General features: G+C 46.5%; 1 protein-coding gene across 1 annotated transcript in view; it reads left to right on the top strand.

Moving 5' to 3' along the window:
* The first annotated feature begins 21,832 nt into the window (after positions 1–21,832).
* The window catches only part of EFHD1 (EF-hand domain family member D1), a 40,645-nt gene continuing 40,058 nt past the window's right edge, over positions 21,833–22,419 (top strand). The window contains exon 1 of the mRNA XM_081242167.1: positions 21,833–22,222. Coding sequence (XP_081098293.1) covers positions 21,930–22,222 — 293 coding nt within the window. The 5' untranslated portion in view covers positions 21,833–21,929. The remainder of the gene's footprint in view (positions 22,223–22,419) is intronic.

Consider the following 22,419-nt stretch of genomic DNA (forward strand, 5'->3'; position numbering starts at 1 on the left):
CATGCCTTTGAATGGTGTTTGACATGCACTGGCAAACTGTGCCCCAGAAAATACCTGTTTTCTTACACACCCCTCTACTCTAGGTCTTACTATTATTTAAAAAAATCTTTGCCAATTTAATAAGCAAGAAATGTTATTATTCTATTTTGGACATTGTATTTGTTGGGTATTCATATGTTTTTTTCTTTTGTACATTGCCTACTTATGCCCAGAGACAGTTTTTCTACTAAAATAAACATTTTTTATTGATTTCTGAAGAGCTCTTTAGAGATTAAAAATACTAATCTCTTTTCATAGATGTTGCAACTATTTTCCCCACAGTGTCATTTGCTTTTGAATTTCATTTATGGTAATTTTTACCTGTTAAGTTTATCAGTTGTTTTCTTTATGATGTTAGCTTTTGCTTAGTTCTATTTTAAAGTTATGTAAACTTTAACCTATAATATATTTTCTTCCAGTAAAACTGGTGCTTTTTGTTTTGTTTTTTGTTCTGCGTTTAAATTCTTAATAAATCTGGCTTCAGATATAAGATAGGCATTTTGCTTTATTTTCAGTCTATGATGTTAGCCAGGTTTTTTTTTTTTTTTTTTTTTTTTTTTTTGCGGTACGCGGGCCTCTCACTGTTGTGGCCTCTCCTGTTGCGGAGCACAGGCTCCGGATGCGCAGGCTCAGCGGCCACGGCTCGCGGGCCCAGCCGCTCCGCGGCACGCGGGATCCTCCCGGACCGGGGCACAAACCCGCGTCCCCTGCATCGGCAGGCGGACTCTCAACCACTGCGCCACCAGGGTAGCCCTAGCCAGGTTTTTAAAAACACCATTTATTAAGCATTCTCCCCAAGAACTTGAAATGCTTCCCTTATCACATATTAAATTATCATATTTTAGTGTGGGCCCACTTATGGATTTTCTGTTCAGTTCCTTGGATCTGAATAGCTATTTCTATGCCTATAACACATGGTTTTAATAAACATAGGTTAAAAATATGTTTTAGTAACAGTAAGAAAGTCTTCTATCATAATTCTTCTTTTTCAAATATTTCTTGACTATTTTCATACATGTATTAGAATTTATTTTTATGTAAGGATTAAACTGAGCATGGAATTAAAATCCGAATATTTTAATAACATGATATATTATTTTCAAGGCCGTGCTCTGTATCCCTCTCTAATCAAGTCTGTTCTGTCTCTCTGCAAAGTTTTATTGTTTACTTTTATTTTTGTTTACCTTTAAATCTAGATCCTATACATGTTTGTTAAATTCATTCCAAGGTACTTTATATCTTGTTGTTATTGAGAGTAGATTTTTTTTTCATTATATTTTAAACTGATATTGTAGTGGAGGGAATGGGTATTGTTTTTGTAAATTTCTCCTTTATAATCACCTTTTACTGAAACCAGCTTATTAGTTCTAATGTTTTTTGAGTTTGTAAGGCATGTATGTATGTAGAAGGTGGTTGATTCTTTGGGCTTTTCCAGCTAGATAACTGTGTCATTTTCATCTCCAGTCTCCCATTTCCCGCAGTCCCCAAGACAGAGAAACTCCCTCTCAGCCTGCATGAATTGGACTCAGAAACCTTGGTGCCCCTCTTGGACATGTTGGTTTCCTTGGGCATGTTTCTCACAGCTGCCCTTTCCCCTTGGTGCCCATACATTCTCTTACCAGCACTGACACCAATGTGTAGTTATGCCTTTAATACATAATCTCATTCTATCCTTCCAAGCTCTCATAGCCAGACAATTGTGATCCCATTTTACAGATAAGGAAGCTGAGGCTCCAGGAAAGGAAGCAATTTACCAGACTGGGCATCTATTAATTGCAGAGCCTAGGAAGAGGTGGGGATGTACCAGGCACCCCGATGTCCTCAGCAGACCCCTCCCTCCTGGTGTGTCCCAGCTCCCTGGATGTCTCACTGTCCTGCTTTTTTTCTCTTGCCCCATTTTCTTACTCAGTTGGTGATGAAGTCAGACACCCAAACACTAAGCTGCAGCACCCCCCGTCTTGGGGGCATGTTAAAGAATTAGGGACCAAATCCTCAAGACTGTGACGTCCACCCTCCTTTACCATAGGGACGTGACTTTTTTGTCTATGACTCCTGAGTACCTAGAAAAACACCTTCAACACGGAAGTTTAATCCCTGGAAGCGCTTGTGCAGGGCAGGTGCGGAGGGTACAGCCTGTGGGGTCAGGCCAGCTTTTCTGCTTGCTAGCTGTGTGACCTCAGGCAAGTCACTAGACCGCTCTGAACCTCGGGTCCTCGTCGGGAAAGGTAACGATTTCCTACGCCGTGAGGTTCCCCTAGCATCAAATAAACTGTAAAGTCCCGAAGAGTCAGCGCAGTGCCCGGGAAGTGGTGGGGGTCAATGAACCGCCGCCATCGCTATCAAAGGTCGACGCCAGCGGAAGATCTTCGCTTGAGTCTCGGACAACCCTCAGGGCGGAATGTAAGGGGTGTGGCAGCGCCCTCTGGCGGTCGCTTTCTGCTTTGCTGCATTTCAGCCCACACCCGGCGCAAGAACAGAATCAGAGCCAGTTGAGGACCAAAGAGACCCCAGCGACGCTTTATCCAGCGGCGCCGGACTCTGGGGGCGGCTGAGAGGGGACCAGCAGGGCGTGGGCTACATGGGTGTCACCTAGGGTGTCCAGGCTCTTGTCTCCTCTTCCCACCGTCTCACTAGACACAGATTTCACTGTCACCCACAATTCAACAGGCTTGGAGGGAGCTCACCCCCTTCCCGCTTTTGCTCTGGACCTCTGGCTCCCTCATCCGTGACTCCTCTTCAGCAGAGGAGACATCAATTGACTAACTGCACGATAATTTCTTTCACTTTTCAATGACTCTTCAAGTAGCAACCCCCCCTCCCCAGACGACCTTAAGGTACATATTAAAATCTAGTGTATGAGGGCTTCCCTGGTGGCACAGTGGTTGAGAATCTGCCTGCTAATGCAGGGGACATGGGTTCGAGCCCTGGTCTGGGAGGATCCCACATGCCGCGGAGCAACTGGGCCCGTGAGCCACAACTACTGAGCCTGCACGTCTGGAGCCTGTGCTCCGCAACAAGGGAGGCTGCGATAGTGAGAGGCCTGCGCACCGCAATGAAGAGTGGCCCCCGCTTGCCACAACTAGAGAAAGCCCTCGCACAGGACCCAGGACAGCAAAAATAAATAAATTAATTAATAAACTCCTCCCCCAGCATCTAAAAAAAAAAAATCTAGTGTATGACATGGCGGGGATAGAAGCAGTGCAGACATGAGAACATCACGGTCTGGCAACCACCATAGAAGAACTAATTCCAGCAAGAAACACTCAGGCGTGTTGAGTGGGTGAAAGGGAGTGAGGGTCAGGGTTTTACATGGTCCCAAAGTATCTCCCCACAAAACATTTATTAAATACAAAAGGAAGAAAAGAAACTTTACATTGGAAAAGCCCGGCACATATTGTTTTCATCAAGTGGATTAAGTTATTGCCACCAGCTGTGCGACCAGGAAACCTCAGGCGTCATCCACCAGGTTACAAGGGAGAGAACACAGTGCATGTGATACGCGTTACCTGGGTCCAACCACGAGGAAACATTGGACAGATCCAAAATGAGGTCCATTCTGCAAAATGACTGGCCTAGACTCTTTTAAAAATGTAAAGTCCTGAAAGTCAAAGAAAGACTGAGGGGCTGACTCAGTTGGACAGTGACTGCAGAGGCAAGACAGCTGGCTGCCATGTGTGATCCTTTGCTCGAGACGATGCTACTGGGGCAACTGGTGACACGTAAATAGGGTCTCCAGCTGGAGGACGTACAGGAGTTCTTTGTCCTGTTCTTGCAACGTTTCTGTAACTTTAAAGCTGTTTTACATTAAAATGTTAAAAGCAACTAGAGGACAGAACTGCCGGCTCCGGCTCCGGTGAAGAATAGAATCTTCTGCTTCCTGCCCTGACAGCATCAGACCGTCCTCCCATGCACTCCTGTCAGAAACAACTGGATAACTAGACAAAGTGCTCAGTTGGCCTTGAGAAGCAGGCGGCTCAGGAGAAGAGGAAATGAATGAGGTGAGTCCTACCCTGTCTCAGGCTTTCTGCCTGGAGGTAAAATCCAGACTGGCACAAAGAAGGGAAACCCAAGCAGAGCTCAGTAATCTCTCCGAGTTGAAGAGCCAGAGATGGAAATCTGGGGAGGTCAAGACAGCTAGAACTGACAGGACAGAGCGGGCAGGAGGAGGGAGAAGCTGATGAAGAGCTCTGGAAATCTTCATAGGGTCCCCCGAGTTTTTGGGGGGGCCAGACAATAACACCTTCCAGGGAAAGAACAATTACTGCAGAGCCATAAGCTGAACAATTCCCCAAGCTCATAAGCACTAAGAATTGAGTTCCCATCAGCCAAAGTGAAGAGATTTCATTGAATGCATAGGGTGTTGGGTAGAGAGCCCAGAAGTGCCACAACTTAAAAGTGGGTTAAATTGGCGGTAAAGGAGAGACCAGTCTTGAAAGAGCTTAAAAACAAGTCTTAAAAGATCAAAGTGATCTGCAAATAAATTGCTTGCTGCAAAAACTCCAACACTCTTTAAAGGGACACAACAACACCCAGCACCCCAAAACAAAAGTCTCACAATGTCTGACATCCAGTAAAAAAATTACTTGACATAAGAATAAGAAGTAAAGGACTTCCCTGGTGGCACAGTGGTTAAGAATCCACCTGCCAGTGCACGGGACACAGTTCGATCCGTGGTCTGGGAAGATCCCACATGCTGCAGAGCAGCTAAGCCCGTGCACCACAACTACTGAGCCTGCGCTCTAGAGCTTGCGAGCCACAGCTACTGAGCCCGCACGCCTAGAGCCCATGCTCCGCAACAAGAGAAGCCACCACAATGAGAAACCCACGCACCACAACGAAGAGTAACCCCTGCTCGCCACAGCTAGAGAAAGCCCGTGCAGAGCAACAAAGACCCAACACAGCCAAAAATAAATAAATAAGTAAATAAATAATAGACTTAATGATTAAAAAAAAATAAGTAAAAGGTTGCCTTTAGTCTGAGGAAAAATCAGATTATATTAACTGACCCAGAAATGACAAAAGATGATAGATAGAACTTTTCAAATTCCCATTCTAAAATGAGCTCCTATTAACATTCCTTGATGAAACTTGGAAACGGGATCCTGCTTCTTATCCCTCTTGGGAAACTGTTTCCACCTAACAGTGCACTGAGGTCAGCTTCCCCTGCAGTGACCTTAGCACCAGGCTGGATGGGAGCTCAGTCTTGCCACATCAGGCCCTGTTGCCTGACATTTTAACTCCAAACTTCCACTTCAGGAGCAATGTCACCTTCTATGGGGAGCCCTCCCTAACCTCCCAGGTCAGGTCCCCTGTAATACGTTGTCACCTCCCTGTTCTTTCATCCTGGCTATTTATCACAGCTGCTGTGAATTTATGTGAATGTTTTATTAATATCTGTCTCCTCCATTAATGCCCTGAGCACAAGAACTGAGGTCGTGTGTTCCTTGAATCTCCAGCACGAAGCACAGTGCCTGCATGGGGTGTCATGATAAACATTTGCTCAATGAATGAACAAATGCTATGGCCATAATGAATTTTATTTGGTCTTCGAAGCAAATTTTAAGAGTGTCATTGACAAACCATTGGTACCCAGAAGAGGGCGCTTCAAACTCCTGATGAACCGGAACTCGCCGGGTTCAGCCTTAGGTGTGCTTCAGGAAAGCATACCAAGTGCAGGTAAATAATATTCGGGCCCCTGTCTGGCTTCCTTTTGATGATTTAGTCTTAACAGAGGCCTTTCTCCGAAGTGTTATAACTCACTTTCTTCAGGACGACCATGAGAGCATCGTCCTTACAAGTAAGACAGTCCCCAGACGGAAAGTGGGAGGGTTGTAGCTGGTGCTCTTTAAAACCCCTTTCAGTTTTGAAAGTCTGTAATTTTCGACGTTAACCAGACAATCTTTTTTTTCTCTTTAAATTTTAGCTTTATTGAGGTATAATTGACATATAAAATAGTAAGACATTTAAAGTGTACATTGTGGTGATTTGATAAATGTATACATTGTGAAAGCATCCCCCACTTAGTTAATTAACACATCCATCACCTCACATAATTTTCTTTTTTCTTTTCTTTCTTTTTTTTAAGGTCTACTCTCAGCAAATTTCTTGTAGCTTTGTAGGGACGCGGTAATTCCTCGCTGCCGCCACTAGGTGGCACTTTCAGGTTTAAATCCCCTGCCTGGCGGGATTTGAAATCCTCTCCACTTTTAAACCCATACTCGAGTTTGTCCTGTAGACGAGAGGATTGGTAACTAAAAGCTTGTAAGATCTCGCAGCCCCCTACAACCCTAGCAGGCGGGTGGAGGTGGAGAAGCCCGCAGTCGGACTCACCCGGAACATTAGTGAGAGGGGGACCCACGCTCTCCCTCCTTCTCTGCTCCCGATTCTCTAGCGGTCTCTCCTGAGGGGCGGGTCGAGTGCGGAGACCCGCAGGGCTGGAGACGCCCTGAGCAAGTTTTGCACCGCACAGACCCTCATCTTTAAAGTTAGGGTGCACAGGATCCGCCTCCTTGGTAACCCCAAGCTGGGGGCACCTCAGGAAATAAAATAGAGATTCCCAGTCTCCATCTCCAGAGATTCTGATTCCGGTTAGGGTGAGGGTACTTACCAGGCTACTGGGAAGATTAAATAAGACGTATCCTAGCCTGCAGGACTTTTGGGAAACCAAGTGAGGCCATATATGTAAAGATCCTAGTACCATGGGCAGCAGGCAGCACAGAGTAAGTGTTGGTTGAACGGGAGCTTTTATTATTTATTTTTTTATTTTTTTGCGGTACACGGGCCTCTCACTGCTGTGGCCTCTCCCGTTGCGCAGCACAGGCTCCGGACACACAGGCTCAGCGGCCATGGCTCACGGGCCCAGCCTCTCCGCGGCATGTGGGATCTTCCCGGACCGGGGCACGAACCCACGTCCCCTGCATCGGCAAGCGGACTCTTAACCATTGCGCCACCAGGGAAGCCCGCTTTTATTATTTTTACCACTAGCAGTAAGCAACTCAGGTGCCTATGATTATCTGTGCGTAGTAGATGCCCAGTAAATATTGTCAAATGAATTAACAACCTCCCAGTCAGACCCAGGGGGTGGAGGCTCCAGACCCCATTTGTAGGGACAAGGGAACTAGTATGATCAGGGCACCCACCCTGTCCACTGGGTTTCCAGGGGCCCCTTGATCCCACATGCATCCTGGAAGTGCAGGGGGGTCCATCCTGAGAAGACAGCTGCCTTGGTGAGCCTGTCCAGAGCCCTAAAGCCAGATGAGGACACTGGCTCTGCAACCTGGCCCACAGTGGCATCTTGGGAGGGGGCCGTCCACTGCCCCCGGACCCCCCCCCCCATCACATGCATGACCTTCGGGGCAAGATCTTCCATAGCTAGAGGGCTCCAGTCACCTGGGGAATGAAGAAGTCGTTGTCAAGGCCAGGCCCCAGCAGCAGACACCCTGTGGCAGTCGGTTGGAATGCAGTGGCAAAGAACTCAGGGAGGCAGGTGTGCCTGCCGTGCTCCCAGCTACTCACCGGCTGGTTGGAGCCACTTCTGCATCTGAATCTCCCTTCCTTGGCAGAGCAGTTCTGTTTGCCCTCCTAAACCTCAGAGATTCCAAGAACTAAATCTGAAACCCCTGAGGCAAGAACTGTCCCAGCGACGTACTGCCATCAAGAAGCCTCTGCTGGCATCCGGAGAAGGGGCAGGTAGGAGGCCTCCATGCCCAGGGGGTTCCCACCAGCCAGCCAGGTGACTCAGGGAACCATCTGCCATGTGGTTCCCCATGACTTCCAGCAGGGGGCAGCCTGTCTGGGAAATGGGGGGCCATGCTCTCCCAACCGGGTGCAGGCTTCCTCAGGCCAGCTCCCAGCTGTCCAGAAGAGCAGACGGCAGTGGTCAGTGTCCAGTAAAAAACCAGCCTGCCTGGCCCTTTACCTGCCAGGGCTCCAAATGAGGAAACATTAACACCAGACATGAGTTAGGATGTCAGAGTCCGTGTCATTTCAGCTTTGCTTTATTCTCATTTCTGAGTAATGCCCAAATCAGCTGAGCTTGGAGCATCACCCGTGCACTGAATTCCTCCCTCTTTTGGGTATTTTTTTCTTCCAGTTTTATTGACATATAATTGACGTACAGCACTGTATAAGTTTAAAGTGTACAGCATAATGATTTGACTTCCATACATCGTGAAATGATTACCACAATAAGTTTAGTGAACATCCAACATCTCATATAGATACAAAATAAAAGAAAAAGAAAAAAACCTTTTCCTTATGATGGGAAGTCTTAGGATTTACTCTTAACAACTTTCATATATAACATACAGCAATGTTAATTATATTTATCACGTTGTACATTACATCCCTAGTACTTATCTTAGAGCTGGTAGTTTGTACCTTTTGACCACCTGCATCCAATTCCCTCGCCCCACGCCTCACCTCAGGGAACCAGAAATCTGATCTCTTTTTCTATGACTTTGTTTGTTTTGGAAGTATAATTGACCAACAATACAATGTTAGTTCCTGGTGGAAAACATAGTGATTTGATATTTCTATACATCACAAAATGATCACCACTGGATGTTTTATTGACATAAAAACAAGCATGAGGGACTCCCCTGGTGGCGCAGTAGTTAAGAATCCGCCTGCCAATGGAGGGGACACAGATTCAAACCCTGGTCCGGGAAGATCCCACATGCCGCGGAGCAACTAAGCCCCTGCGCCACACCTACTGAGCCTGCGCTCTAGAGCCCGCGAGCCACAACTACTGAGCCCACGTAACACAACTACTGAAGCCCACACACCTAGAACCCGTGCTCTGCAACAAGAGAAGCCACCGCAGTGAGAAACCCGCACACCACAACAAAGAGTAGCCCCCGCTGGCTGCAACTAGAGAAAGCCCACACACAGCAACAAAGACCCAACGCAGCCAAAAGTAAGTAAATAAATAAATTTATTAAAACAAACAAACAAACAAGCATGAGCTTCAAAAGACACCAATAAGGAAATTAAAACGCAAGCCACAGACTGGCAGAAAATATTCACAATACATATATTTGGCAAAGGACTTGTATCCAGAATACATAAATACCCTCAAATACCATCACATTAGGGTCAAGTTTCAACATATGAGTTTTGGGGGGACACAGACATTCAGTCTATGGCATTCATCATGACTGATGCGTAAACTGTGGTGTATCCATACAATGCACTACCGCTCAGCAGTAAGAAGAAACCCTGACTTATTATACACATGAATCTCAAAATCAGTTTGAATGGAAAAAGCCAGACACAAAAAATTACATACTACAGGGCTCCACTTATATAAAATTCTAGAACAGGCAAATGAATGGAAAGTGGCAGAAAACGGATCCAGATTACCAGGGGCAGGGATAACTTGCCACCCACCACGAGGGTCTCACTTCTCTGCCTTGTCTGTGCCCCCCTTGGTGGGCACGCCCTCCCGTCCTTGCCAAGCTATCAGCTCCAGCGTCTCTCCTCCCTCCGGCGGTCTCCCTGAGCCCCGAGGTGTCAGCATTCCTTGGGCTGTCTCCATCACAGCACTTTGCCCCATTGTGACCCAGGGCCTGGCACAGAGGATGCCCTCAATCGTTGTTATTGGTGAATGAAAAGCAAAGGATCGTTGTTTCTGTCTTAGAGATGAAGCTGAAGCTAGAAGGTCATTTTCGCATGTTCTTCCAAATTAGCAGCTGACTCAGCCCGCTGAGACCTAGTCCTTGACCTTCTCCCTACTCCAGAAGAAGAGAGGGCTTTCCAAGGCTGGGGAAGGGGCGGCCAAGCCTGCAGGGATGGAGTTGGAGGGTTGGAGTCAGGATCAGGCATGAGAAACCCTGTGTCTGGGCCCCTCCCACGGCCAGCTGTGCGCCTTTGGGCAGGCACTTACCTCCTCTGAACCTCAGTAAAATGAGCAGATACCACTAACCTCAGGGTGGTGTGGGCTTGAAGACAGTGCTGTACAGAAAGCCCCTTCCAGACAAATCACTCCTTCTTTGTTGTCGTGTTTATAATCATTAAAACCAAAACAAACCAAAACCCTGTGTAGTTTGGTAGTAGATACAATGGATTGATTTTCTGATATTTAGAGGAAGAAATTAGCTCTGTACCAATCCCACCTTCTTCATGTATATATATGTATAACTATAGATAGTGTTACGCCTGTAATTATATGGCTATAAATAATAGGATTATTTACATAACTTTGCTTAAAACCTCCAGGTTTATATCGTACATATTCAACCGAATAACCATGATTCCCCCTCTTCTTTAGTTTCTATAATAGAGTAGATTTGGTGTTCTCCACCAGTCCTTCCTCTATAGCTTTTCCATGCCTAGCCTTGTTTATTTGGATTTATCTCTGGATGGTGCTGTCCAGCACGGAAGGGTTTTGTTTTTTCAAGAAGTCACAGGGCTGCATTCCCTGAGCGTCTGCATGTTGCCTAATCCTTGTAAGAATGCTTTGCTGGATAATACTTTTTTTAAGTGTAGTCATCTTTAATTATCTTTTTTTTTTAATACACTTTTATTGAGGCACAGTGTTGTTCCAGCTCTTTGCTATGGTGTAACAAACCACCTCAAAACTTAGTGGTGTTCATGGCAGCATTATTATTCACAATAGCCAAAAGGTGGAAGCAACTGGAGTGTCCACTGATGGATGAATGTGTCAGCAAGATGTGGTCTCTACGTACAATGGAATACTATTTAGTCTCAATAAGGAAGGAAATTCTGGCACATGCTCCAACATGGGTGAAACTTGAGGATATTATGTTAAGTGAAATAAGCCAGTCACCAAAAAACAAATACTGTGTGATTCCACTTAGATGAGGTTTCTGGAGTCTTCAAATTCATTGAGACAGAAGGTAGAATGCTGGTCGACAGGAACAGGGGTGAGGGGGAGAGGGGAGTCGTTTAATGGGTGCAGAGTTTCATTTTCCCAAGATGAAATATTTTGGGATCTGTTGCACATATACTTAACACTACTGGACCATACACTTAACAATTATTAAGATGAGAAATTTTATGTTGTGTGTTTTGTTGTTTTCTTTTAACCGCAAGTTAAAAAAACACAGTGATGTGAAACAGCCACCATCACTGTATTATGCTCATGGGCTCTCTGAATCAGGAGTTTGGGCACAGGGAAGGCGGTTCTTCTCTGCTCCAGGATACCTGGGACCTCAGCTGGGGTGACCCCAATGGCTGGGGCTGGAAGAGCTGGGCCAGAGAGTCTGCTTCCAAGATGACTCTTTACTCACATGTGTGGCACATGGGATGGACAAGCTCCTCTGGGCCTGCAGACTCTAGCCCTACAGGTGGCACCTGCAGCCTGGCAGCCTCAAAGTAACCAGGCTTTTTGCACAGGGGCTCAGGGTTGCAAGAATGAATGTTCCCAGCAGGTGAGGTGAAAAGCAACATGGCCTCTCTTGACCTAGTCTCAGAAGCGATGTTGTCTCACCTCCACCATATTCTTTTGGTCCACCAGCCACATGAGCCCATCCAAGTTCAAGGGGCAGGGACACAGACCCTCTCAATGGGAGGTGTGTCAAATCACTTGTGGCCGTGACTGTGATGTGATTCCCTGGTGTCTCCAAATCACGCTGGACAGTGTAGGCTTTTGAAATCAGGAAGGGCCGAGCTGCTTGTCTGCGTAGCCGGAATGTGGGTGAGGGCTGCAAGATGCTCCCCCCGCCCGCCCCCCCCGCGAAAACAGACTTAGTTGGTGCCCTGGTGAAAGCTGGAGAGCCTGGGCCTGCCCTGTGGCTCGGGTTCTTTTCCTTCAGCCCCACCGTCAGGCACCACCTGTGCTGCACCTGTAGCAAAAGGGTGACATTAATTCAACACCTGCTAGGTGCTTTACATGCAATCAGTCATCACGACTGCCTTGTATGTCTTGTGGGTAGTATTATAGGCACAACTTGTTTTACTGCGCTTCGCAGATACTGCGTTTTTTACACATTGAAGGTTTGTGGTAACCCTGCCTTGAACAAGTCTATTCGTGCCATTTTTCGAGCAGCATTCGCTCACTTCATATCTCTGTGTCACATTTTGGTAATTCTTGCGATATGTCAAACTTTTTCATTATTGTTATATTTGTTATGGGGATCCGTGGTCAGTGATCTCACTGAGGGCTCATATGACGGTTAGCATTTCTTAGCAATAAAGTTTTTTGGGTTTTTTTTTTGGCCGCGCCGCATGGCTTGCGAGATTTTAGTCCCCTGACCAGGGATTGAACCCAGGCCCTCAGCAGTGAGAGCATGGAGTCCTAACCACTGGACCGCCAGGGAATTCCCACGATAAAGTATTTTTAAGTTAAGGTGTGTACATTGTTTTCTTAGACATAATGCTATTGCACACTTAATAGACTACAGTATAGTGTAAATATAACTTTTATATGCACGGAGAAACCAAAAAATTCACGTGACTCGCTTTATTGCAGTGGTCTGGAACCAAACCTTCACTATCTCTGACGACGGCTATATCTTTGTTGTATATATGATAAAACAGAAGTTCAGAGAAGTTAAGTAACTAACTCAAAGTCACACAGCCGCTGAGTGACAGAGGCAGCATTTCCACAGCTGCTCTCCTCCTTCCACCTCTGCCTGCATGACTGAGGGCTCCTGGTTCTGTGTCTAAACGGAAGAGCCAGAATAGTTTATTATTATTAGATAAGATAGCCAAAAGCCTATCTTACCCTGTGCTATATGTAAAGACTGTCAGAGAACTTGGGGGATCAAATGAAGTGTAATATCCCTAAACTCTTTAAGAAATGCTCTTATCATCAGGTGCCTGGCAACCAAGCAAACCTTTGAACCTCAGAGGTGTCCCCTCTGCAGGGGGAGGGCAGCCCCACCCACTCCCACCAGCTTCCTGCAGCCACTGACAGGGCGCCAGACTGGAACAAATAAGGAGACCGAGAACTGGGACCAGTGGCACAGTTTGGTCTTTATTTTAGGATATTATTCTCAGGTCCAGCATCCATGGAGCACTGGGTCAGATCTGGGTGGATCCGAGTACCTTGTGTTAGGGACAAGTTGAGTGTGTGTGGGGGGTGGGGGGGGGTGTTGGGGGCGTTATTTCAAATCAGAGGGAGTACAGGCCAGAGGTGAGGCCAGACAGGAACTTCTCAGTAGCAGAACTTCTTCACCAGCTGAGGGTCAGAGCCAGGGAGCAGGGACCCCTGTGATTTGCCTTAGTCCTGAGTTATCCGAGATGGTAGCCACCAACTGCAAGTGGCTATCAACCACTTGAAAGATGGCTAGTTTGAATTGAGATGAGCTGTAAGTGTAAAATATACCTCAAATTTCAAAGCCTTAGTAGGAAATAATGTAAAATATCTCAATAACATTTTTTACATTGATTACCTGTCGAGATGATAATATTTGGCATATATTGGGTAAAAAAATATATATGATGAAAATTAATTTCACCTGTTTTCTTTTAGTTTTACTTTTTAAAATGTTGCTACTAGAAAATTTAAAATACCAAATACACATTCTAAAATAAAAGTATGCATTCTATTTCTATTGGACAACACTGTTCTAGACCAGTTCCTCCTGCCTGGGTGAGCGAATGGAGGACAGATGGGCAGAGGGCAAGTCGGCTTCAGGGGATGGCATTGTCCCCTATCGCCCTTCCAGAGAGGCGAGCTCTGGCTGGATTCAAGGAAGAAGGGGAGAGGTCTGAACGGCCTCAGGGAGGGGAACCAACACTTGACTGACTAGGTGAGCAGGGGGAGGGAAGGCCAGCCCTGATGGGCGTGGTGGGGAGAAGAGAGGGCAGGGTGGGTGGTCTGACAGTCACAGCCAGGGGTCCCTAGAGCCGTGGGAGGGTCTGGCTTGCCTCTCCTCCAACCCTGTAGAATTCATTTTCGCCCACTCATAATTCTTTGCGGCTCCATCAGGTGAGAAATAGGAAAGTGAATTATTTTCGCTTTCAGCAGCATCTACCACAGCCCAGCGTCTCTGCTTTCTGAGCAGGCAGGGAGCTGAGGCCACCCAGGGAACTTGGGTCTGAGCTCATCGACACCCCTGGGAGCTCCCTGGCAAGTCCCCAAGGCCACAGACGTGGATGCCTGGAGCCAAAGGGGCCTGGGGACCAGGCCTCCCCTGGGGGTCGGAGCCTCTAGGTCCACCCTGGGGCCTGGAGTCTGAGGTTTAAAGCACTCCCCAGCTTTTCTGCCTGGTTCTCTGCCAGGAATTTCTCCGGCAGCTGTGCAGGGCAAGGAGTGGTTAGGGGTTCTTTTTGTACTGACTGGGCTAGAGAGAAAGGTGAGAAAACCCATTTAGGTAGTGCCTGTGGGCTTTCCTTTGCGGAAGATGCAGCCAGCCTGGGGTCAGATAGGTGAGTCACTTTAAGGGTTTCCCAAATAAAAATAAAGACCTGAAACTTGCCCTCAAGGAGACATCCCTGGAGAAAAGGAAGAAGTAATTGAGGGCCTTCTGGAAACAGTTGGTAGTATTTGCTATCAATAATAACACTTGAGTTCCAAGCGCAAGTTAGAATTTTGGACTTTATCATGTAAGTGAAATGTGTCAACATGACCAATGCATAATGGTACAAAGTTATGCCTAAATCAAGGCCCCATTACATGTGCAAGGTAGAGTGATGGATTTCCGTGTAACAGAGTATGGAGAGTTTGGTTTGGATGCTTCCACTTTCCATGTTGCATTTAAACTTCAGGAAACTATCACTTAGCAGTTTTGGTGTAGTAACAAAGAAAAATAATAACCACAGTTATCCGAAAAGACTGAACAAATACTCCTCTCTTTTCCAATTATATATCCAACTAAATTCCCAGACATCTGTGGAAGCCTGGATTTTCATCACATACTGCAAACACAGCAACAAGTTGCAGCAAATCAAATGTAGAAGCAGATGTGATATCCAAGTGTCTTCTATTAAGGCAGGGATTAAAGACATGCAAAAATGTAAAGCAATGTTTTTCTTCTCACTTATATTTTTCATGTTAATGTGCAATGGCTTACTGTCATCATTTAAAAAATAACAGATTTATTTAGATATAATTCACATGCCATAAAATTCATCTTTATGAAGTATACAATTCAATGGTTTTTTGTATATTCATGGAGTTTGTAAAACCATCATCACTCTCTAATTTTATTTTTATTTATTTAGTTATTTATTTTTAGTAGATCTTTATTGGAGTATGATTACTTCACAATACTGTTGGTTCCTGTTGCACAACAAAGCGAATCAGTCATATGCATACCCATGTCCCCATATCCCCTCCCTCTTGAGCCTCCCTCCCACCCTCCCTATCCCACCCCTCTAGGTCATCGCAAAGCACCCAGCTGATCTCCCTGTGCTATGCTGCTGCTTCCCACCAGCCAACTATTTTACATTCGGTCGTGTATATATGTCGATGCTACTCTCACTTTGCCCCAGCTTCGCCCTCCCACCCCACGTCCTCAAGTCCATTTGCTATGTCTATCTCTTTATGCCTGCCCTGCAACTAGGTTCATCAATACCATGCTTTTTTTTTTAGATTCCATATATATGTGTTAGCATACGGTATTTGTTTTTCTCTTTCTGACTTCACTCTGTATGACAGACTTTAGGTCCATCCACCTCACTACAAATATCTCAATTTCGTTTCTTTTTATGGCTGAGTAATATTCCATTGTATATATGTGCCACATCTTTATCCATTCATCTGTCGATGGACATTTAGTTTGGTTCCATGTCCTGGCTATTGTAAATAGGGCTGCAATGAACATTGCGGTACATGTTTCTTTTTGAATTATGGTTTTCTCAGGGTATATGCCCAGTAGTGGGATTGCTGAGTCATATGGTAGTTCTATTTTTAGTTTTTTAAGGAACCTCCATACTGTTCTCCATAGTGGCTGTACCAGTTCACATTCCCACCAGCAGTGCAAGAGTGTTCCGTTTTCTCCACACCCCCTCCAGCATTTATTGTTTCTAGATTTTTTGATAATGGCCATTCTGACTGGTGTGAGGTGATACCTCATTGTAGTTTTGATTTGCATTTCTCTAATGATTAGTGATGTTGAGCGTCTTTTCATGTGCCTCTTGGCCATCTGTATGTCTTCCTTGGGGAAATGTCTATTTAGGTCTTCTGCCCATTTTTTAACTGAATTGTTTGTTTATTTGATATTGACTTCCATGAGCTGTTTGTATACTTTGGAGATTAATCCTTTGTCTGTTGTTTTACTTGCAAATATTTTCTCCCATTCTGAGGGTTGTCTTCTTGTTTATGGTTTCCTTTGCTGTGCAAAAGCTTTTAAGTTTAATTAAGTCCCATTTGTTTATTTATTTTTTTTATTTCCGTTACTCTAGGAGGTGGGTCAAAAAAGATCTTGTTGTGGTTTATGTCAAAGAGTGTTTTTCCTATGTTCTCCTCTACGAGTTTTATAGTGTCTGGTCTTACATTTAAGCCTTTAACCCATTTGGAGTTTATTTTTGTGTATGGTGTTATGTAGTTTTCTAATTTCATTAATTTGTGTCTTGTGTTTTTCCTAGGGTTTATCCTGTATGGGACTCTCTGTGCTTCCTGGACTTGGGTGACTATTTCCTTTCCCATGTTAGGGAAGTTTTCAACTACAGTCTCTTCAAATATTTTCTCAGACCCTTTCTTTTTCTCTTCTTCTTCTGGGACCCCTATAATTTGAATGTTGGTGCATTTAGTGTTGTCCCAGTGTTGTCTCTGAAATTGTCTTCGATTCTTTTTTTCTTTTTTCTTTATTCTGCTCCTCGGCAGTTATTTCCACCGTTTTGTCTTTTAGCTCACTTATTCATTCTTCTGCCTCAGTTATTCTGTTATTGATTCCTTCTAGTGTATTTTTCATTTCAGTTATTATGTTGTTCATCTATGTTTGTTTTTTCTTTAGTTCTTTGTTAAATGTTTCTTATATTTTCTCAATCCGTGCCTCCATTCTATTTCTGAGATTCTGGATCATCTTTACTATCATTACTCTGGATTCTTTTTCAGGTAGATTGCCTATTTCCTCTTCATTTATTTGGTCTTGTCGGTTTTTACCTTGCTCCTTCATCTGTGACATATTTTTTTGCCGTCTCATTTTTTATTTATCTTTTTATGAGTGAGATTGTGTTCCTGTCTTACTGGTTATTTGGCCTGAGGTTTCCCACACTGGGGTTTGTAGGCTACTGGGTAGAGCTGGGTCTTGATGCTGAGATGAAAAACTCTGTGAGACTTCACTCCAATGAATATTCCCCGGGGTCTGAGGTTAGTCCAGTGGTTCGGACTCAGAGCTCCCAACGCAGGAGCTTCGGCCTGACCCTGGGCTCGTGAACCAAGATCCTGCAAGCTGCCTGGGGCGGCAAAACAACAACAACAAAATAACAAAGTAAAAAATGAAATTAGACTAGGAAACTAACAGATATGTTAGGAAGAATATAAAAATAAAAATATAGATGAATCAACAATCAGAAGGTACAACAGTACCACAATAGTAAAGAAGAGCAGGAGGGGGGAAAAAAAAAAAAAAGGAAAAAAAAAAGGAGGGGGAAAAGGCCTTGGCTGTGGAGGGCGGGGCCTAAGCAAGGGCGAGGTTTGGGTGGTGGGTGGGGCCAATGCTCAGGACCCACAGGGTTTGAAAAGGCCCTGGGGGCCTGGGGGGTGGGGCTTAGGCTCAAGGAACAGAAAGAGTCCAGGCGTGCCCCCCAGCCCTGGTCTGAGAAGGCAGGGGACCTCACCTGGGAGCCCAGCAGGCTTTCTGAGCTCGAGTGGGCGGGGCAATCACCCTCCACTCCTCTCCCGCTCCGCTCCTACCGGAGGGCCCCTCCCGCCTGCTGATCTCCCCAGCCTCAGGGATGCTGATCCTGTCTGGCCTCCACTTCTCCTCCCCCCTCAGTCCCTCTACATCCTACCCCTACCAGTGCACTGTGGGGTTTCTCCCATCTCCTTGGGCGTCAGAGTCCCCCAACAGCGGCCGGCAGGTGCCCTAGTTGTGGGGAGACGCTAACTCCACGTCTTCCCCCACCGCCATCTTGATTCTGCCTCCACTCTCTAATTTTAGAATATTCTCAATTCAGTGAGCTAGGGCGTGAAGAGACTTAGAAAGAGCACCTGGCACTAACATTTACCTCATTTTAAAAAGACAAAACAGGGCTTCCCTGGTGGCGCAGTGGTTAAGAGTCCGCCTGCCGATGCAGGGGACACGGGTTTGTGCCCCGGTCCGGGAAGATCGCACATGCCGCGGAGCGGCTGGGCCCGTGAGCCACGGCCGCTGAGCCTGCGCGTCCGGAGCCTGTGCTCCGCAACGGGAGAGGCCACAACGGTGAGAGGCCCGCGTACCGCAAAAAAAAAAAAGACAAAACAATTTCCTCTAAAACATATCAAAGCCCTGAGATTTTGACTCATTGAAGAAGTTGATAATGTGAAGATAAGACTGAATGCCTCCAAAGATGGACGCAGCCCCAGGTTTCTGCCCTCTTGGAAGGGCTTTCCCTTTCTGGACTTCATTTCATTCTGACTTCTTTGTGACTTGCAGGTCCGTACTTCTGGAGGGCCCAGAGAATTGTGCCAACACATCCGGGCTGAAGGACATACCTGTTTTTGTCTGGATGCCACAGAACCACAATAGACTCAAGCCTTTAGGGATTTTCAGAGGGAGGACTGGCAAACTGTATTTTCCAAAGATGGCCACAATGATACATATCCCATCTCACACGCTATTCTTCGATGATGTTGTCGCTCCTCCATTGAGAGGTGGAGATTTGTGTTCTCTCCCCTTCACGACTGCTCTGACCAATAACGTTGAGTTAAGTGATTTCTGAGCCTACTTCATAAAAGGTGATACGGTTTCTACCTGACTCTCCCTCTTTGCTAGCCTGCCCTAGGAACCCCGTGACCATGTTGTGAGGAAGCGCAGGCCATATCAAGAGGCCACGTGTAGGTGTTCTAGCCAACGGCTCCAAGCAAGGGCCAAGCATCAGCCAGCATCAATCCCATACCTGGGAGGGAATGAATCTTCCGATGATTCTCGACCCCAGCCTCAGAGCTGCCCTTGCCTACTCCAAGTGGATCAGAGAAGAGAGTTCCCCTTGTAGGTCTGCCCAAATTGCAGATTCATGAGCAAAGTAGATTTGTTGTTTGGGCCATAGGTTTGGGGATGGTTTGTTACACAGCAATAGAGAACTGAAAAAGAAGTCTTGCAGGTAAAACACTTTTGATTTTCCCTATGGAATGCAAAAGCTCCTATAGCCATCCCAGAGGAATGTTAGTGAAATAAACGCGCTCATGGGATGACACAGGCAAAAATATTGGGCTGGCCAAAAAGTTCGTTCGGATTTTCTGTAGCATCTTATGGAAAAGCCTGAACGAACTTTTTGGCCAACCCAATACTTTCGCCTGCTCTACAGATAAAATATCCACCCTCTCGTTCTTCACCATTGCAAGCAATAACATTTGTTTTCTGGTATAATAGTTTTATATAGTCATTGTAGAAAAGTCAGGGAACTGAGAATTAAAATAGTTGATAAAAATGGTTTGAGTCCTAGCATTTACAACTGTTAATAGTTTGGTCTCTTTCCCTTTAGTTGTTTTTTTTTTTTTCTATACATAGAAATGTATTTTATAAAACATGGGTCATATTTGCACAGTAGTACTCATATTGACCCATCATTCAGTAATCTTGTTTTGAGTTCTTTGTCAGGCACCCAGCTGGACACTGGAAAAAGGGAGATGGGAAGCAGGGTTTCCAGTCTTGGCTGTGATTGTGCCTCACTTTGGGTCACTAGTGAGATACTGAAATTTTCTCCCTAGGGGTGGCCAGTTGTTGCCTGGTGAGCGTTCTGGGTACCTTCTGCTTTGGTGCCAGGGGTTAGGAGGCATTCCCTCCTCCACTCTTAACCTCAGGGCAGAGAGGCTTGGGGATGCCTGGTGGGCACAGCCCCCAAACTCTGCCCCTGGTAGGTGATGTGCCTTTTGAGTGGTGCCTGGGGGACAGCTTGTATTCCACATGTATGTGACTCCAAAATGCTTCCTTAGAGATCCACTGTGCAGCACAGAGCCTGTAGTTAACAATATGGTCTTGTGTACTTGAAAATTTGTTAAGAGGATAGACCTCATGTGCAGTGTTCTCACCAAAAAAATCGCCAAAACAAAAACCAAAGGGACACAAGGAAACCTTTGGAGGTGATGGAAATGTTTAATACCGTGATTGTGGTGATAGTATCGTGGGTGTTTGCACATGTCCAAGTGCATCAAATCGTGTACATTAAAGCTGTGCAGTTTTTTGTGTATCAATTGTACCTCAATAGAGCTGTTTGTTTTTTTTTTAAAAGCTCTTTCTCATTCGGAGGCACTTAAATGAAAAAGTCAAATTGCATTTAAAATCCATTCTCATGAACGTGAGAATTTTCAACATTATACTTGAATCATAAATGAAAGAAAAGGAAGAGCTATTAGAGTCTTTAAATTTAATGTGAACTGTGGTAAATTTTAGCCTGTAAAACGGTTGCTGACATTTTTTAAAACCTATTCACGTAAAGTTTCTTGTTGATGTAGAGTGTTAAGAATTTTACATCTCTTTTTTTGGTGTATGTGTGTGAAATAATGTCACATAAAGTGTTCACCAATGACAAAAAAAAAGCAAATCTAGTCACCATCACCAGGTCAGGAAGGGTAGCGTCCTGTGGTGTATTTGAAGGGGTCCATCAATTGCCATTTCAAGCATTAAATTTGATGTAAAGAAGGTCATTTATAAAACCGAATAAAATTGTTTAGTAGGGATGTTAAAAAGATTCTATTTGATCACTTTATTTAAAAACATAATATTTTCCCCAATTTAAAAAAAATATATATATATATATTTTTTTTTTTTTCACTAGGCCTCTACAGATGCTCAGAATCCCTGGCAGGACCTCTGTGGGCCCTACATGCCTGCATGCCAAAGGCTGGTCCTGGGTCTCAGGCACCCACAGCCGGGTGATGCAGACCTGCCCTGGGTCAGCAGTCCCTGAGGCAGTCAGAACAGAGTGTGTCCCAGTAGGGGCGGATCCGTGTTTACAAGATTCTTCTCAAGGCTTGGCTGATGTAACAGCCATCCTTAGGGGAGTGACGACTGTACTTGTTTTTACCCTCTTGTTAAAAAGGCTGATTTATTTCTTTATTTTCAAGCTTCTTTTTCTTTTCTTTCTTGTGTTTCACAGAAAAAGCCAGAGCCCCCGAAGTGGCGCTGGTGTCTTACCACCAGGAGAGCCACGAGTTTGTCTCCCTTGCTTGTTCTTTTTTCGGTTTGCTTATTTGTTTTTAGTATGTTTTGGAAACATTTCTTTTCAGTGAGTGAAATTCAGCTTCCCCTTCCCCGCTCTCCCTGCGGGCGCCTCCCTCACCCAGACCTCGAGACCACTGGGTGCCACCCGCAGCCTTGGGGGCGCGTAGGTGTCATCCGGAGGCGCTCGGCTCCCCTCACCCCCAGTCTGTCCCCCGCCGCGAGCGGCTCCAGTCTGGGCACTTCTGGGGGACGAGAAAGGAACCGCCAGAACGGTACTGAAACTTTTCCCGGTGCCGTTCTCCGGGGACCACAGGGTCCCTGGGCTCCCTGGGAGCGGGCGGCAAAGTCAGAGTTGATCCGAGGGTCCACTCCTCGTCCCGGAAGGCGCTCAGCTCCCGGTCTGGAGCCCCAGGTAGTGGAGAACAGGTCGAGGTCACACACCTGTGGCCTCTGGCCTGTGGCCGGGCGGGCGGTCCCCGAGCCCCAGCGCCTCCTTAAAGCCGCGGCTCCGCCCCGCCCGCCGCCCTCCCCCCTCCGCCCTCCCCCTCCCCCTCCCCCGCCCTTGTTCCACCCAACCGCCGGGTCCCCGCCGTCTTGGCAAAGTGTCGCAGAGTCGCGAGTCGGCGAGGAGCGCGCTGTCAGCCCAGTCCCCGCGTCCCCGGATCCACCGCGGCCATGGCCAGCGAGGAGCTGGCGAGCAAGCTGCAGCGGCGAATGCATTGGGAGGAGGCGGATGGCGGACTCCAGCGTGCGCCCCGAGCCGCCCCAGTCCCCGAGCCCCAGCCGCAGCCCTCCGCCTGGGCGCCCACCGCCAGAGCCGACGCCGAGCTGAGCGCGCAGCTGAACCGACGGCTGGACATCAACGAGGGCGCGGCGCGGCCCCGCCGCTGCAAGGTCTTCCACCCTTACTCCGAGTTCCCGGAGTTCAGCCGCCGTCTCATCAAGGACCTGGAGAGCATGTTCAAACTGTAAGCTCCCCGCCGCGTCCTGCGCCGTGCGCCCCCGGGGACCCTGAGCCCGGGGGGGGGGAGGTGGAGGTGGCGGTGGGTTGGTCTTTCTGGCTGGGAGTCCCGGACCCCGCTTGGGGGGTGGTGGGACACAGGGTGGGATAGTGCAGGGGTTCCAGGGGTGTCTTTAGCATTTAACCCAACGCCCCCCAGATCCA

This window comes from Mesoplodon bidens (genome assembly GCF_964165515.1).
Source record: "Mesoplodon bidens genome assembly, chromosome: 8".
Classification (NCBI taxonomy): Eukaryota; Metazoa; Chordata; class Mammalia; order Artiodactyla; family Ziphiidae; genus Mesoplodon; species Mesoplodon bidens.